This window comes from Liolophura sinensis, chromosome 3 (assembly GCF_032854445.1).
Source record: "Liolophura sinensis isolate JHLJ2023 chromosome 3, CUHK_Ljap_v2, whole genome shotgun sequence".
Classification (NCBI taxonomy): domain Eukaryota; kingdom Metazoa; phylum Mollusca; class Polyplacophora; order Chitonida; family Chitonidae; genus Liolophura; species Liolophura sinensis.
The window spans coordinates 5,837,856-5,854,214 of NC_088297.1; the positions used below are offsets into that span (position 1 = coordinate 5,837,856).

At 39.6% G+C, this 16,359-nt stretch overlaps 2 protein-coding genes across 4 annotated transcripts in view; one reads left to right on the forward strand and one right to left on the reverse strand.

The window, feature by feature from the left end:
• Window positions 1-13,558, forward strand: part of LOC135463741 (tRNA-splicing endonuclease subunit Sen34-like) — a 28,746-nt gene extending 15,188 nt beyond the window's left edge. Inside the window, exons 7-9 of one of the 3 annotated variants that reach the window (XR_010443585.1) lie at window positions 5,370-5,450; window positions 5,770-5,862; window positions 13,530-13,558. The gene's annotated coding sequence lies outside the window, so the exon portion shown is untranslated. Of the gene's footprint in view, window positions 1-330; window positions 675-5,369; window positions 5,451-5,769; window positions 5,863-13,529 lie in introns of those variants that run through there. The other 2 variants (XR_010443586.1, XM_064741159.1) reach the window with 2 other exon arrangements.
• On the reverse strand, window positions 1,371-4,517 carry LOC135463740 (F-box only protein 43-like). The gene is made up of 5 exons (XM_064741158.1): window positions 4,388-4,517; window positions 2,914-3,631; window positions 2,479-2,590; window positions 2,053-2,217; window positions 1,371-1,646 (listed from the first exon to the last, which is right to left on the reverse strand). Exons 2-5 carry the CDS (start codon window positions 3,615-3,617, stop codon window positions 1,398-1,400), a joined length of 1,230 nt encoding a protein of 409 aa, XP_064597228.1. The 5' UTR covers window positions 3,618-3,631; window positions 4,388-4,517; the 3' UTR covers window positions 1,371-1,397.
• Window positions 13,559-16,359: the final 2,801 nt, after the last annotated feature.

Sequence of the window (16,359 nt, forward strand, 5' to 3'; positions counted from 1 at the left end):
TATCAGTGAAAACTTAAGGTAGTAATCCAGGGACCTCTGTGGTAAGCTTGTCAACATGGCATAGTGATCCAGGAGCCTCTCACCAATGCAGTCTCGGGTTTCTCCTCAGGCTGCCAGCAACCTGCGGATGGTTATGGGTTTCCCTGCAGGCAGTGTCCATTTTTTCTCCCATCATAATGTTGGCCACTGCCATGTGAGTGAAATATTCTTGAGTACACCAATCAAATATGAATAAATTAGAAGTATTCCGCGTTTCTAAACAGGATAACTTCTGTTGGAAGGAATATATGGGATTCACAGGGTTTTTTTTGAAGTCAGTTTTTTTTTTAGGAGTCATGATGGGAAATGGCAACATTCTTGGATATGGGAGAACAACAGCAGCCATCTAAACCGTCGTCTCAATAATCACACGGCACAACCCAAATTTGAAAGCTGCATGAGTACTGCACTTTTTTTTTTTATCACATGCAGTGCATTTCATGTAATGCGTTATTCTGCTTCTCAAGGCCGATTTTCTTTAAAACGATAGGACAGACACGTGAACTATCTGGTAATATGCACTTCTCACTGATTTTGCTTTACATGAATGTAGAATGGCGGGACAAAAGGACAGTGCCATTTCCAATTCCACTTTTGTTGTGAGGAGACAAAAAATAAATGAAAACAGATGTAACATTGGCAATAAAAGTAATTTATTTCATATCACATATGATGGCTAAAATTTGTGTTTTTTTCTCATAAGTCATGTTATTCAGTCTTTTGCGTCACTGTCACAAATATATACAGACATATTGCACAAAGTCTTCACTCGGTCAAAGTGAAACAGCAGTCATCAAACAATTCAATAAAAAATACTTCCAAAACACAATGAAAGTCAAAATAAAATCGATTTCGCTGTATTGAAACTGATGGGAATGAAAAGCACTATGTGTTAGATAAAGATGGTTTATCTACCCATTAATACATTCCTGACAATTTCAGATGTTTGACTCGTGAATAGATTATTATTTTCAACACCTGGACATAAAAGGATTCAACGAGAGTAGTTTAAAATGAAACGGGCAATATGTTAAAAGTCTGAAAATGAAATGCTGTAGTTTTTATGGCTGTATAAAATGACAAATCTGAATCTGACAAACCAGCTATAACAGGATAAAAATCATGATTAAAATGTCTGAGAGTGAAATGGAAGGAATGACACTGAGCAATGAGTTGGACTGAGATCAAAACATGATAAATAGCACCAGGGAATTCTTGCCAACACATGATTAATAAATATGATGGCAAATTATTAAAAATGTCTGAAGTCTTTCTCAATATATACATACACATATATGTATTTACATATATACATACATATATATACACACACACACGCACATAACCAGCAGAAGCTGTCACCGGCCCAGTCGACGAAGATTTTTCTTGCTTTTCTTGCTGCCGACGATTTCAGTCTTTGCTTTCCTGGAAGCCACAGGAACACACGGGCTGGATCCGTGGAAATCCGAAAAACAACTGACGCAAAAGTCAAAAGCGCACAAGGGATTCTGACATTTCGCGCGATCTTGGCTTGGGGACACTTTGGACGGATGACTGCATTTTCTGCACGACCTCAGTGACTCATCATTGCGCAATGTTTTGGCAGCCTGGACAAACAAAAACAGAAACCTTGTACATCTTGCTTTTATAAAGTGTAGCCAAAAAAAAAAAAACCAAAAAATAAACACAGCTTCAAACCACACAGAGATCTGCATCAAAGAAAGTGTTAGGTTGTCAGAGAGTATTCGGGGCAAGAGGTTTGGTATTAGACATGCGTAAAAGCTGGCCGCTGAATCGAGTTTTCAAAACTTGAGAATTTAAAATGTGCCTTCTCGGAAAACTTAAGGCCATGCTGTCATCTTTTGAGGAGCGTCATTTCAGATAGGCCTCTGTATTTAGAGTTTCACAAAGCGTACAGGTCTGTCACCATGGCAATAGCATGGTGTGATCATTCGTGTAAAGTGTAACTGTGCTTTGTGAAGAAATTCACAGAAAAATATTAAAAACAAGTACCTTTCCATAGAGTTCCCACTTCCTGCTCCAAGTTGGCATGACCATCTGTGCGGGAGACACGTCTTCTTGCTGATTAGCCGCTACTAGCTGCATCTGATGGAATGGATGACTACGTGTCTTTGTCAGTCCTCGGCTTCTCTGACTTTTGATCGAGCCTGAATTTTCCTTTGAAAAATACAGAAATAAAACATTAAATTATACATATATTAGATATACTTCTAACTAGTGTTTTGGCTATTAAAGGCATTCACAGGACTCGATTTTTCCCGGTGTTTATATGGTATGCTTTCAGAGGTTACTTAGTATAAATCTCGAGAAAAAAAAAGCATACAGATGGTTCTAATTTAATTGTAAATATTTGGCTTATCATGCAATATATGCATAGATTAATTTATATGACATTTATGAGGATAAGTATATACTTACTTTTCCACCTTTAGCAGATGTTTTCAGTCGTCGCAAGTACTTCAGTCTGCGTGCGTTTGCCACCGGGTCACTAAGGCACACTTTTCTCCAGGCCTTTGTCACTTCACAGATTCTGAAAAGATGAAATAATGATGGACATCAATCTTTAATGCAGACAAAAATGCTTGCTTTGAGCAACTCTATTGTAAATAGGGTTAATGTCTACACACAAAAGCACACAACAAATTCTTCCTTGGAGGTGGGATCTGTAGTTTGGTGAAATAAGGTTCGTAACTGTGAAATATACTGACAGCTCAGAAACGAGTCTGAATGATTCAGTTTTTACAACAAAACAAATTGTCTTTAGAGCAATTATTAACATAGCCTGTAGTATCTTTTGACTTGAGGTAACATTCATGTTTTCTATAAAAGAACTAACAAGTACACTGAACCCACCTGCAAAGATCTTCAGGTTCCAGGTGTCCTAATATCACAGAAATACAGGTAGAACTCAGGTTCCTTGAGTCCAATTCTTTGATAATATCCACGTGGTCTAACAGCATTTTTCTGCCGATCACTCGGCCCTGCTCTTTCGGAGAGAAATGTTTCAAAACTTCAGTGAGACGAGCAGCTATGTTTGAATCAACAACATTCGGACTATCGATGTTCGTATGATCACACACGGGCAGTTTAGGGTCAGTGTCAAAGTTGCTGTGGAGAGCGGAACAGTCTGTCGGCGATGTCATAGATTCATCATCCATTTCCGAATCATGCGGGATTTTCATAGAGTCTGAGTAGAAATTGATGTTAAGCTTCGGGATGGTTTTTGACACACTCGATGCTCTTTCTCTGCGACAGGGCTTGAAATCCAACACCTGGTCAGAACAATTAATTGATGCAGTAGCTCCCTGCAGGTCAAATGTTGAGTCTGTGAAGTTTGGACTGCTTGTGGCATTTTCACTGAAGCATATTGAATCGACCAGCGATTCCGCATAACCACTGTCGTACTCGACCGTCCTGGCTGAAGCAGACCTTTGCACACAGGGTGTACTGGTGCTCAGAGATCTCTGGGACAATGTGTCAGCAAACCTTCCCATTCCCAACTTCGCCTCGGGCTCAAGAAACTTGGGCAATCTACTGCTCATCGTGTCTTCCTCCATCACTGTGTATATATCTAAAAACAGAAAAGACAAAAATTATAAATTTATGTAATAATCAAAAATAAAAGCACAATTTGTCCAATGTTGTGACTGATTTATTGTCACTGGTATGATAAATTCTGATCATTACAAAATAGATGTACTAAATTATTGTTCGCTTAGGTTTAAGATCGATAAAATGTGTTTTCCAGGTGGAAAGCTCAGCAAATTTTGAGATGACTTTGTAACCTGAAATGTTTAGGCCTATTCATGCAATGTTATTTAGACACTTACAGAAAGAAAAAAAAAAAACATACATCTAACCCTGTTGGTGTTTATGAAATAGGCCTATGTAACAAATATTTGCATATTCAATAAGAATGCACATGCTTTTATAAACGGTGCAGAGGAAAATTATACATCACAGCGGAAACATGCGAAATAGGGATCAAAAACTTTGAAGTCCCTCACTTCTGTGGTACAACAACGTTAAAAGACAACACTCCCCATTTGCCCGCCTGCAAGAAGTGAACTGTCAATATTTCTGCGAGTTATTTTTAGGCAGGAAAATGTTCTATGAATGCTGTACACACGATGTGCATTTTGGTACCTGGCTGATCAGCTTGAAGAACGTTTTGGATCGGATCTGCTGTGAGATGCCGATCTGGAAATATTTTCGAGATCTCACTTTTGCGCCTTGGAGCCTTTGATGTTCATACGTCGTGTGTGAGCGGGAAGAGAAGATAGCTACCTCTTGACACGCCGCAAAAGTTCCCCACAAAAACTCTTACCTTAAAATCAACAAGACTGTAAATCGATCGGCAATCAAACTTCAAGCAATAATGTCTTCAATCCAGCAAAAATCCTCTCGTAAAACGATCGTTTCCGTGGCGTACTAAAAAAATTTTACGACTGACTTTAGCTGGATGCACTTTTCGAATTTTCGTCCTCTTTCTAATCACTCGTCAAAAGCTGGAATCGGCCAATCAGCGACTTGTTTGGCCGAGTTGTTTATCTCGCGAGATCTCGCAGAACAGCGTGAGGCGAATTCACCCCATGTGGAGGAAAGGAAGCGAACTGCGAAAATCCGCCAAACTAACAGGTTACCCGTTGGCTTAAAGCTTTTGTTTTCTTGACATTTTAGAAGAAAGTGTGAAAAGAAAGGGGAATATGGTCCTGATCACCTTCAGTTTTGAAACAATGGCTGATTGCAAAGTAAAGAAGTAGAGGCTTAAAGACGGTGGAGTTGAACGCTTTGAAATAGTAATGACATCGTACAACAACAACCTAATGCTATTTCTTACTCAATACATTAGATGCTTATCTTTCTATTCCAAAGCAAATGTCTTAACGTATATGTTATAAGGAAAAGACAACTGAATTGCACTTTAGGCCAGTAATATACAGAGCTGCACTGTTACATGTGTTAGTGACACATTTACAGTTTCTTCACTTCCCATGGAGATCAGAGCACTGTCTGTAAAAATTGTTATGATACATCCTTCTTCAAAAGGAAATTTAATCCTATTTATATAAACTTTTCTTTTCGATGTATAAAATAGGAATTAAAATAGTATTTCAAATAAAATAAGTAGCAAATAAGTCAAACAATGTACAGTAACATTCATTCATTTAAAGTTGGCTTGTTTGTTACAAAACGTAGTCTGGTTTCCTCCAACCCTAAAACTGACTCACCACATAGACAAAAAATGCTTGAATATGGTGTAAAATAACAATGAAGTAAATAAATCTCAGCTGGTTTAAATGTTGTAGAATGGACACACCAAAAGAGGGCCAATCCTTGACGAAACAACAGACGATGATCTACATCTGTGGAGGTGAGAAAAACCTGATGTATGTCATGGTTTTTGCCAGTCCTCAAATTCGAAAGTCCAGTTCTCATCTTTTTTCTCAAAGTTTTAGTGTGTGACATTTTATAGCACAAACACATATTTTTAAGCGATTCTCGAACACAAAACCATAAAAGTTAGAAATTATCATCTGAAGGGTTCAAAAGACAATACATGCGTTATACGTTCACATGATGCAGGATTCAGAATGATCAGAGCCTTGCACTGGGCATTAACATTTCATCTGTGTTGTGTCAAGACATTCATATATTTTTCTGCATGCTGAGCCAGTTTAAGTTTCATTTTTAAAGTTGTTTTTGTAGATTGTCATCAAGAGAATGAAATCAAAGCCAGAGATCCAATCCGATGTCGGGAATGCGGTTACAGAATCATGTACAAGAAGAGAACAAAACGAAGTATCCTTTATCAAGAAATATGCTATTTGTCAGGGAAAGCAGTCTTATTCAGTTCTGCATTACAATTTTGATTTCCAGTGTCTAAATCTATTCAAAAGCTATGTGAACAGTTCATATTAATGTGAATTAAGGAGTAATGCTGGCCGCTGGTGCATAAATGAGCTTTGTGGCTCTAGATTTGGACTAGATTTTTGTGGATTCCTTCAAAGTGATTGTAATTTAATCCAATTAGATTCTGGTAAAATATTATGCAAACTTGAACTATTGAACCGAATTAAAATTCCCACCCCAGATAGCTAGGGTTAAATGTTAACTGCAATTCTACGACTGCATTTGGTGACGTTAATCATGGAACCCCTGACAGATAATTTGTTATTTTTGCACAGTCAGTTATAATTAGCGTCAATCTCATCATATTAGTCCTACATACATTATCGGTATTATCAGTATATTTATTGCAATTATCAGTTTTTAAATTATTCAAGTTCAAAACTACATGTGATGTTCAAGTACAATTTAACATTTCGCAACAGTTAAAGTGAAATTGAGGGTGTGAGAAGGTGGTGTAGACATGCACTTCTGAAGTGTCTTGCAGTGATTTACCTTGGTAAATGTAACACACTGGGCAGGTCTATGCAGAATACAGGGATTTCTAGTAAAGCTTTGTGAAAGGTATTAAGAATCATTTTAATAGAGGTGTGGACAAAAGGAGAATTTTCAAAGGTAAACATGTGAGAAAGACAGCCATGAGACAGCCAAATTCATAAATATGATAATCACTTCTGATGTGGAAGGATTTCCAGGTGACATTGCGACTTTGCGTGAAGAAAGGTTAATGATGTTGCATGAAAGCTTTCAAATAGTGAATGAAAGACCGGTATGAAAACTTTTTCTTGGTTAACCATCATATTGTTAATGACAGTGAAGTAGAGGCATCCCCAAATAATAATAATGGTACTGATTCATTAATATTACTGTATTATTATTATTGTTTTTATTCTTGAACCCATGTACGATTATGGGTCTTAAGCAGTACATCATATTTTTGTTCATTTTACTTGTTTTAATACAGCTTGATTAGTTTGGGTGTGCAGCAGTTGTTTGGGAGCCCAAATATTTCCAGAATTATAATGGTTCTAGATGTAATCCTGAGATAAGGAAAATTGAATAGACATCATCCATTTTGTTGTCAACCGTCTAGGCCTACATGTAATCTTACAGTGTTGGGTAAAAGGGTTAGGAATGCAAGAATAGACTGATTTTATAGACTGCAAGAATATAGCTCTGATTTTGCCATGTAGTGGTGACAGTCTGGCCAGGTAATACAGGTGCTGTTGTCAGTGGCAGTGGGGATGAATCATTTGGTTTCTTATTGATACAGGTAAACAACAATCACTGATTAGTTCTTGTGACTTTCGCAATGGGAGAACAGTTGTGATCAGGATACAGATCGCCCTTGTGGGTGGGACGAGAATTAGTGTCTTACAGTAGACTGAGGGTAATGGATGCACATAGGAACTTGACATCCCATGTGGAGAGAACTGCCCAGCTGCAGTCCCAGGGGTTAAGGCGTTACCTTTAAGGGAGGGAGGGAGGAGATTTGCCTGTAATCTCCATGGGTGGGGTCGGGGGCTTCATAGCTCAGATGGTTAGCGCACTAGCTCAGCGTAATGACCCAGGAGCCTCTCACCTATGCTGGCCGCCCTTGCATAAGTGAAATATTCTTGAGAACGGCGTAAAGCACCAGTCAAATAAATAAATACATGAGTGGGGTCATGTAGAGTTGAAGCTATTATTTTATTCCTGAAAGTTGTTTTGCATTATTTTGAGCATTTGAAAATCCATTAGAAGTTATTTTATTCATCCAGGGGTAGTTTACCAAAGACGTTTTTTTTCCAAGAAATTTGCTGTTTTGTAGACAGAAAGGGGAAATTCTTACAAAGAAAATGATGTGAATTTTTATGACTTAGATATGACCTGAAAATGCTGCCACATTTTGTGCGGTTTTAATGCATCGTGAAAAAAGAAGAAAAGGGAGGAAATAATTTTGGGACAGCTTTGTGCACTCCTTTGAGTGGTTCTTCAGCACAAAATGGTCGAGGTATTGCCCTCATGTAAGTGGCCAGACTGATTACTTCATTTAATTAACACTGACTTCCTCTCATCATTTATGTTCACATGTTTGAAGTGCTACTATAGTGTCCAAAAAAAACAGGTGGAAATGTTAGACTGATCTAAAGTGTAAGTGGCCGTACTGATTACTTCATTTATTTAACACTGACTTCCTCTCATCATTTATGTTCACATGTTTGAAGTGCTACTATAGTGTCCAAAAAAAATAGGTGGAAATGTTAGACTGATCTGAAGGATACCTTATGCATTATAGCTAGCACCACAGTCCAAAAAAATTGGATGAATAACACTGTTTAACCCCTATAAGTGAAGAATCCTCAGAAATGAAATCTTTGGCAGTTTCCGTGATTTTTTCCGAATGTGACATGATATTCTTCTTTATGTGACCACTCGGGGCAGATATGACGTCGAATAAGGCAGTTATGGTGGGTAGACGAGTGTGCGTTCTAAAGCACGACGTCATTTTTAGCTACCTGCCGGTGATGGGTGACGTTAAGTGGCCTTGGATGACGTCACGCCCAGCAAAACTGGAAAACGACTGAACACTTCTGTTTCCATAGTATCCTCTCAAACTAACAACAGCGGCTGTAATATAATGTATTTTTTTTTACAATTCAAGAAAGCAATGCCAACTTTCTTGATCTTCGTCATTTTATTTTGCTTGTGGGATATGTAAGTCTTGACTCTGCTGTAGCTCTTGAGTGAAATATTCTTGAGTACGGCGTAAAACACCAATCAGATAAATAAATAAATGTTCACTTTAGAAAGGTAGAGGTTGAGGTTGGAAAGGTATTTTTTCCAGTTAGCTGAGGGGGATAGGGAATACCTCTGATATCCTCGGAATGGCTCATGTAGACTTTAAAAGACAATTTTGGAGCAAATGTAGATATGCATCAGTAAAGTATTGCACAGGAATTTCAAAAAGCGTTCAATGGAGATATAGGAGCTCAAAGTAAGCAAAATCGTGCGCTTTGAAACCATCAAAATGACTGCCATGTTGTTGTTTTTATTTTATTTTTTCTATACAACCCGAGGATACATCTGTTTATGAAATAAGTCCCCCGAACTCTATTTTGCCTTTTAATCATAGGTGTATGTGCACTGTGCATGAGTTACGTGACTTCACGTTTTCAGTTGCTCGAGCATAGCGCATGCCATGGCCTTATAAGAATTACGTATTAGAACTTGTTTTACAGTTACCAAGCACCTAACTTGTAGCGTAGCGTAGCGCAGCATAATGACCCAGGAGCCTCTCCCCAATGCGGTCACTGTGAGTTCAAGCCCAGCTCACGCTGGCTTCCTCTCCAACTGTAAGTGAGATGGTCTGTCTGCAACCTGCGGATGGTCGTGCATTTCCGCGGAGCTCTGCCCGGATTCCTCCCACCATAATGCTCGCTGACATTGTATAAGTGAAATATTCTTGAGTAGGGTGTAAAACACCAATCAAATAAATAAATAAATAAATAACTCAGATTATATTATTTATTGTCTTATTTTAAGGTAGAGGACGGGCAGGGCCAGATAGGGTAATGTGCTAGCTGTATGGGAGGAGAAATACTTACGGGCTCCTGCGGTGGTACATGTAGAGTTAAAGTGTTGTAAGGTGGGTCAGGGGATTGCAGCTGAGAGCAGGTACAGGTAGATTGTCACCTGTATTTATATACTGACAGGTAACTCCTATGTCTTTTGTTAACGAGTCTTCAGACAGTGTTGGCAGCTTAGCCTGTGGCCCCTGGGTGGGTATTTACGCCTGTGTCCCCTGATTACAGATACAGATAGTGTGATCAGGTGTGATCTGTCATCTCTGCATGTCTGGCAGAGGCACAGGGAGGGGGAAGTAGTGTATGAGAGATTTCCTGTAGGGTGGGGGATTGAAAGGAGCGGATTATTACATGTATAATGCTGAAGGAGAAGAAATACAGACGCTAAAACGACAACACCAGACTTAATGTATGTATACATTGAAAAAGTTTCCCATATGAAGATTAAAAAGCATAAGCTTTTGTCTTTGTGATGTTACATAACCGAGATCGCAGTTCAAGGTATGCAAAATTACACACATTGAGAAAATCGGAAGTGCCACGATGTTATCAGTTTTGATCAATCAGGTGCGAGTTATCTCTTTAAGGCCAAGAACGCAGCTATTTCCCCGAAGCCTGATTTATCTTGTTAATAATATGTGGGTAGGCTAGGAGCTACAGGAGATTGTATTTCTGATTGCTTTAGCATGCCACAGTCCATGGCCTTGGGAGATTTCTAGATTAATATTTGATTTATTAGTTAACAAGACGGAAACCGTTGCGATGGGTGGTTAGGTCTGTTTCCACCGCTCTTCCTGAATTACTCGGACTTGTTATTGTTATTATTTGTTGTTTTTTCTTTTAACATTGCTGTGGATAGATTGCATGGAAAGCTCAAATGTAGAGAGGAGTGGGAGTGTGTGTGTGTGTTTTGGAGGAGGGGTGGGGGGGGGGGTGGGGGTGGGGACAGAGGTCAGAAATATTTTATTTTAGATTTTACTGTACAGTTAAATTCCTACTGATCTTGCTGTCCTGTCCAGCAGACCTGATATTTTCATTATGATGATCGCTACAAGATGATTACAACTAGGTTGTCTTTTGACTGGGCAGGGAAGTCCTTAGGGACTCTTAAGGATCTGCCATGTATAGACATGATAAACTGATTCAGAATATGTGTATCTTCAGAAGCCTTGAATTCCTGCTCCTGTTTGAAACATGGCAGTTAAGGCCTTTAGTCCCCTCCCCCCATCACCTATCCCCTCCCCCATCATCTGTCCTATCCCCACCCGGTTTTCACCATTTTTATTTTGTCCAGCTCATGCTGGCTTCCTCTCCGGCCGTACGTGAAAAGGTCTGTCAGCAACCTGCGGATGGTCGTGGGTTTCCACCGGGCTCTGCCCGGTTTCCACCCACCACATTGCCGTCGTATAAGTGAAATATTCTTGAGTACGGCGTAAAACACCAATCAAATAAATAAATAAATAAATAAATTTTTATTTTGAACTACTGCTACGGCATCCATTGTGTCAACTTTCATTATCCCTCCCTCCCGCTACATTAACTGCCTCCTCACCTGAAGTCAGTTTTACTTTTATTCTTTATTTTATTGTTCCTATTCCATTGTGCCTATCTTTGTTACTCCTCCCTGCTAGGTTTACTGCCCCAGGGGTTAGTCTTCTAACACCTGTAATTAGTGAGGCATAAGACAGGTAGATGATCACAGGTTCAGCTCTGTGATCACAGCAGGATCTTGCTCAGTACATAGGTAATGTCATTTGTATGAGATGGGTCACAGCTTGCTTACCCAGGAGCTGCCCTGCCTATCACCAAATAGGGTAGAGGTTTTGCCAGTAGCAGATCAAGTCAGTGATGGTACATTTAAGCTGATGTAACTGAAGGTGTGTCAGCATATTATACAGTTAGGGGTGTGGTGGGGAGGGACTTCTGTGTGGGGTACCAGGTACTATCAGGTGAAAAATTGGGTGGGAGATGGACCTCCTCTGAATTACCTCCTTTTTCACAGAACACAATCTAAATGATTGTGAGATTAATTTTCGAAGCGTGAAACTTCGAGGAGTGGGACCTTGTACTACATAACTTAAATTTTCCAACCAACAGAAAATCCAAAAACTGGACATTAGCCAGTGAGAATTGCTGAAATGTTGAGAGATATGTTTATAAAATTTAATGTGTTCTATGTAAGTCTTACATTATACATGTAGCTTATGCCATTTTCACTTTGAAATTTGCCAATAGCCATTTTCCTCTCCAGCTGTAAGTGGGAAGGCCGTCCAGCAACCTGCGGATGGTTGTGTGTTTCCCCGGGGCTGGCCGCCGTGGTATATGTGAAATATTCTTGAGTACAGCGTAAAACACCAACCCAATAAATAAATCAATAGCCATTTTCGGCTTGGCATGAAGGGATGGTGCAACGACTGGTTGACCCACATCAGTATATTGGCTCAGGCGGCGCGGCTTGCTTGCCTTTGGTGAGTCGTCTCAGTGAAGCAGCACTAGATAAAAGAGCGGTGGAAATCCGTCCTGCGACAAGGAGGCACATTACATGCATCCTAAGGATTCCTTCGTCGTCATATGACTGAAAAAGTGCTGAGTACGATGTTAAACCCCAAGCTTTAAACTCACTCACTCAGTAGCCATTTTCAGAGATCCACCTCTCCACAGTTTGCTTCTGAACATGCGTCATTCAAATAGGAGAGTGGCCTCAAGGGAAGTAATTCAGTAAGGTTTTATGACATTTGTCTGATGTGGTGGATATGGGATAGTGGGAAGGGGGTCAAATTACATACTGACTGTACCTGTAGTTCTGATAATGTGTTAAACAGTTTTGGGGGTTGAGTGCATTGTTAAGGGAAATCTCTGATCCTTTCAGATCAAGAAGAATACAATCGTAGGAAAATTGAAGTGCTTGTTACCAGGTATGGGAGATTTTGGACCTTGAAATACAACAAACCTTTATCTCTGTATCAGCAGCCTATCATCTCTGTTCACTTCACTGAACTGAAGTGTGTTTAATACATTTCATTGATATTTATTTAGTATTCTTCATATAACTTGGGGGGGGGGGGGGGCTCCGTGGCTCAGTCAGTTAGCACGCTAGCTCAGCGTAATGACCCAGGAGTCTCTCACCAATGCAGTCGCTGTGAGTTCAAGTCCAGCTCATGCTGCCTTCCTCTTCGGCCGTATGTGGGAAGGTCTGCCAGCAACCTGCGGATGGTCGTGGGCTTCCCCTGGGCTCTGCCCGGTTTCCACCCACCATATAATGCTGGCTGTCGTCGTATAAGTAAAATATTCTTGAGTACGGCGTAAAACACCAATCAAATAAATAAATAAATAAGTCATTTAACTTGGTGTATATTTATAGTGTGAAGCATCAAGAAATGTTTTTATCAGCTTTGGGTTTATATGTTTTTTTTTTTTTTTAAATTATGTGACCTTAGTTGTTGGGGTTCTTCTATAATGGTGTTTTTTGGTAGCACATGGGAAGATTTGGCAGCAACCTGCGGATGGTCCTTGGTTTCCCCTGGGATCTGTTCGGCTTCCTCCCACCATAATGCTGTCCATCGGTATATAAGTGAAATATTCTTGAATACAGCGTAAAACACCAATCAAATAAACAAAATAAATATAGCCAGTGGCTCAGACGGTTAAAATGCTCGCTGGCTGTGGTTGCCAGGCCTTCAAACAGTGGTCAGTATGAGGTTAAACCCCAAGCACTCATTCACTCGCTCAAACTGTGGTCATGTGTTCAAATCCAGCTCTCACTGGTTTGGCTACAGCTTTAAGTCTGGAGGTTTGTTAGGTATGTGCACCTGGGTAAGGTCAGTGGTATACAATGTATACCTGGAAAATTCTGGAGTACAGCAATGAACTCCAATCTGGTTCAGATAAATAAATGTTTTAACAAATACTTAAAAAAGAAAGCGTGAAAAGTTTGATACATGTATTGAGACGATAATGTAAATTCTTGCGTAAGAGTTCCTTAACAGTTTTCAGTGGTGGTGTTCGATGCCAGGTGACAGGACGCGACAGACTGTCCAGGCTAAACGTACCTAGTACAGGAGCTGTCTCAGGAAATTCTACTTGTGCATGAACGATTCCTCAGAAACGTGACTGAAGACATTAACTTCGTGTAAGATCACCCCGAGGAATTTTAATGCGTGATTACATTAAGCTTCTATGATGCAGTGAATGGACCTTCAAGGCATTTAAATGGGAGGAAAAATGCAGTTTCCTCATTATTCCCACAGCTCTCCTACCATTGGCTATGTACAGAATTTCATGTGTGCTTACGTGAAGATTCTAGTGTATGGACCCTGGAGTCAGTACAGGACACTGTATTTATGGGAAAAGGGAAGTTTTCTTTCAACTGATTATACATCTCTGCTATGTACAAAATATGGACTCCATCAGCAGATATGGGTATAGACGGCAACTTGGAAACAAGATATTCGGGGTGATCGTAACGTGAAATACTCTTCATGATTGTCATTTCTCATCACTTTGTCATCAGTAGCCATGAAATGAACAGTTTGTTCTAATAAACAGATAATAGCCTTCTGTTGATAGAAAAGTCAGATTCTATTTGTCTTGTGTTATTATAATATTTGCTGTGTAAAGTCTGTTATTTGTTCTACTAAACTTGCTGTATTAAGAGAGCAGAGGTTCAAATTTAGCACCAAGCATAATCTTGGCCCAAAGAGCGAATTCTTGAAGTGAAACGAGGCGATTTACTTTCGAAAATGCAGAAGCGATAATTCAACTCGATGAACAGCAGGCAGGCTGGGAATAGGTATTATTTCGGATCTAGTAGGCAGTTTAAGGAGCTGCTTCTGATTGTGATTAAGTGGGGAAAAAAACTGCCTTAATTCTTCAAGCTTTTCAACTGCTGCGGCAAACCAATATTTTGAAGCATTCTTCAAGAACTGTGGGGTGTGGAGAAATAATTTGCACAGTTTTATAAAGCTTTCTTCTTTACAGACACAAACAAATCGTTTTCAGCATCATTTTCATAATGTCTTTTAAATTCCACTGAGAAAAAAAGTGCTTTAGTGGTTGAAAAGGTTAAAGATATACAATATGTCAATATTGCCAGGTGCTTCGCAGCTTATTTCTTCTTAATTTCGGGACACCTGATCTGCTCATTATTTCAGCCAATATATATAATTCTAACCGGAACATTAAGTTTATTTTTTCTCACGATTAGACCATCGGATGAACAGCGTACTCATATCTTTAATCTTCCAAAACGCTGTTAAAGAAATGTAATATTCTACTTTCAACACTATTATCCGTCTTAGGGGCCTCTGTGGCTCAGTTGGTTAGCGCACTAGCACAGCATAATGACCCAGGAGTATCTCACCAATGCGGTCGCTGTGAGTTCAAGTCCAGCTCATGCTGGCTTCCTCTCCGGACGTACATGGGAAGGTCTGCAGCAACCTGTGGATGGTCGTGGGTTTTCCGCGGGCTGTGCCCGGTTTCCTTCCACCATAATTCTGGCTGCCATCGTATAAGTGAAATGTTCTTGAGTACAGTGTAAAACACCAATCAAATTGAAATAAATAATATCTGTCCCAAATTTGTCCCAAGAATTAAGGTCGCAAGTTGTACAGTGGTTTCCTGTGGATTTGGCCAGATTTTTTGGGAATGTGAGGTGGTCTTTGTGGATCATATTTGCTTATACATGTTGGTTTTGTCTGGTGTCTTCTAGTTTCCCATGGGCTTGGCATGATTTCCTCAACCAGATTTATTAGCAGTGAAAAAAATCCTGAACATAAGAAGTCTTCAGAAGAAGAAAAAATAATCTTCAGGAACTCCGACCAATGTTATGTTACCGTTTGAAATAATATCTAAAATATTGCGCCCAGAAAATGAATCTGCTCTTCTGATTTTGGCTTCAAAGTTCATCATGACAAATGACAAGCTCATCATTGCCTAATCATACTTACCGATAATCATAACTTTACCTGGGATAAGTTTTAAACATATATCATGTGGGCATAAAAAATGGGCCGTACTTTGTTGCTGCATTTCTCCATTATCCTTTGTTCAAACCCTTTCAAACTTTAGACATTCAAATGACATGATTTTGTTAATATACTGACCAATTTTCAAGGTTATAGCTTGAGGAGTCTGTACACAGGATTAAAATGTAAACAAAAACGCACGTTCTGGTGACCCACATTGCATCACCTGTCCAGTGTCATGAGGAGAGCGCGCGCTTCACCTGTGTGACGCACGTCAATTGTCGTCTGGAAAAATTGTCTGGCTCTAGTGTCAGAAAAACCCTTCTGCCAGATAGGCACAAGTTTTGCTGAATCAAAATGGTTTTCTCTGCAGCGGACAAGGAATTGATCGCCATTTCAAGTATAACAAGGTAGAACATCATTTTGAAATGTCCGGAACATGCGTTTTTGACTATTTTGGTCCCATGAACAGAAATCTTAAAGGGTGAAATTGAAATTTGGTCTGTATACGTAGGACATAATGGCTTTTGAGTGTAAATTTTTACAAGCTGACTTAAGAGGGTTTCGGAGATATTGAGTGTCAAAGTTTTTTTTATGCTGTCCGAAAAACTAGGTGTATTTACTGTTTTCTTAAGAATGTTTAATGGAGTAAAATGTTTTTAAAACCTGAGATTCTGTGCTTGTCTGTTGGGACAATGTTGGGATCCTGTTGGGACAATGTTGGAATCCTGTTGGAATCTTGTTGGGATCCTGTTGGGACCCGGTTGCAGATATCAGTGACGTCACACCTTGTAATGGTGTCAGTACAATGTGACTGGATTGGGTGTCAGGTCTGGTGTCTTTGGCATGATACTTCAGTG

What these genes read in the sequence shown, in the direction of transcription:
- LOC135463740 (XM_064741158.1), bottom strand. Translation starts at nt 3,617, where the DNA reads ATGGAGGAAGACACGATGAGCAGTAGATTGCCCAAGTTTCTTGAGCCC. An exon ending in CATCTGCTAAAGGTGGAAAA is followed by an intron (nt 2,218 to 2,478) that starts GTAAGTATATAC and finishes TATTTTTCAAAG; the next exon opens with GAAAATTCAGGCTCGATCAA. An exon ending in AGTGGGAACTCTATGGAAAG is followed by an intron (nt 1,647 to 2,052) that starts GTACTTGTTTTT and finishes TTGTTTGTCCAG; the next exon opens with GCTGCCAAAACATTGCGCAA.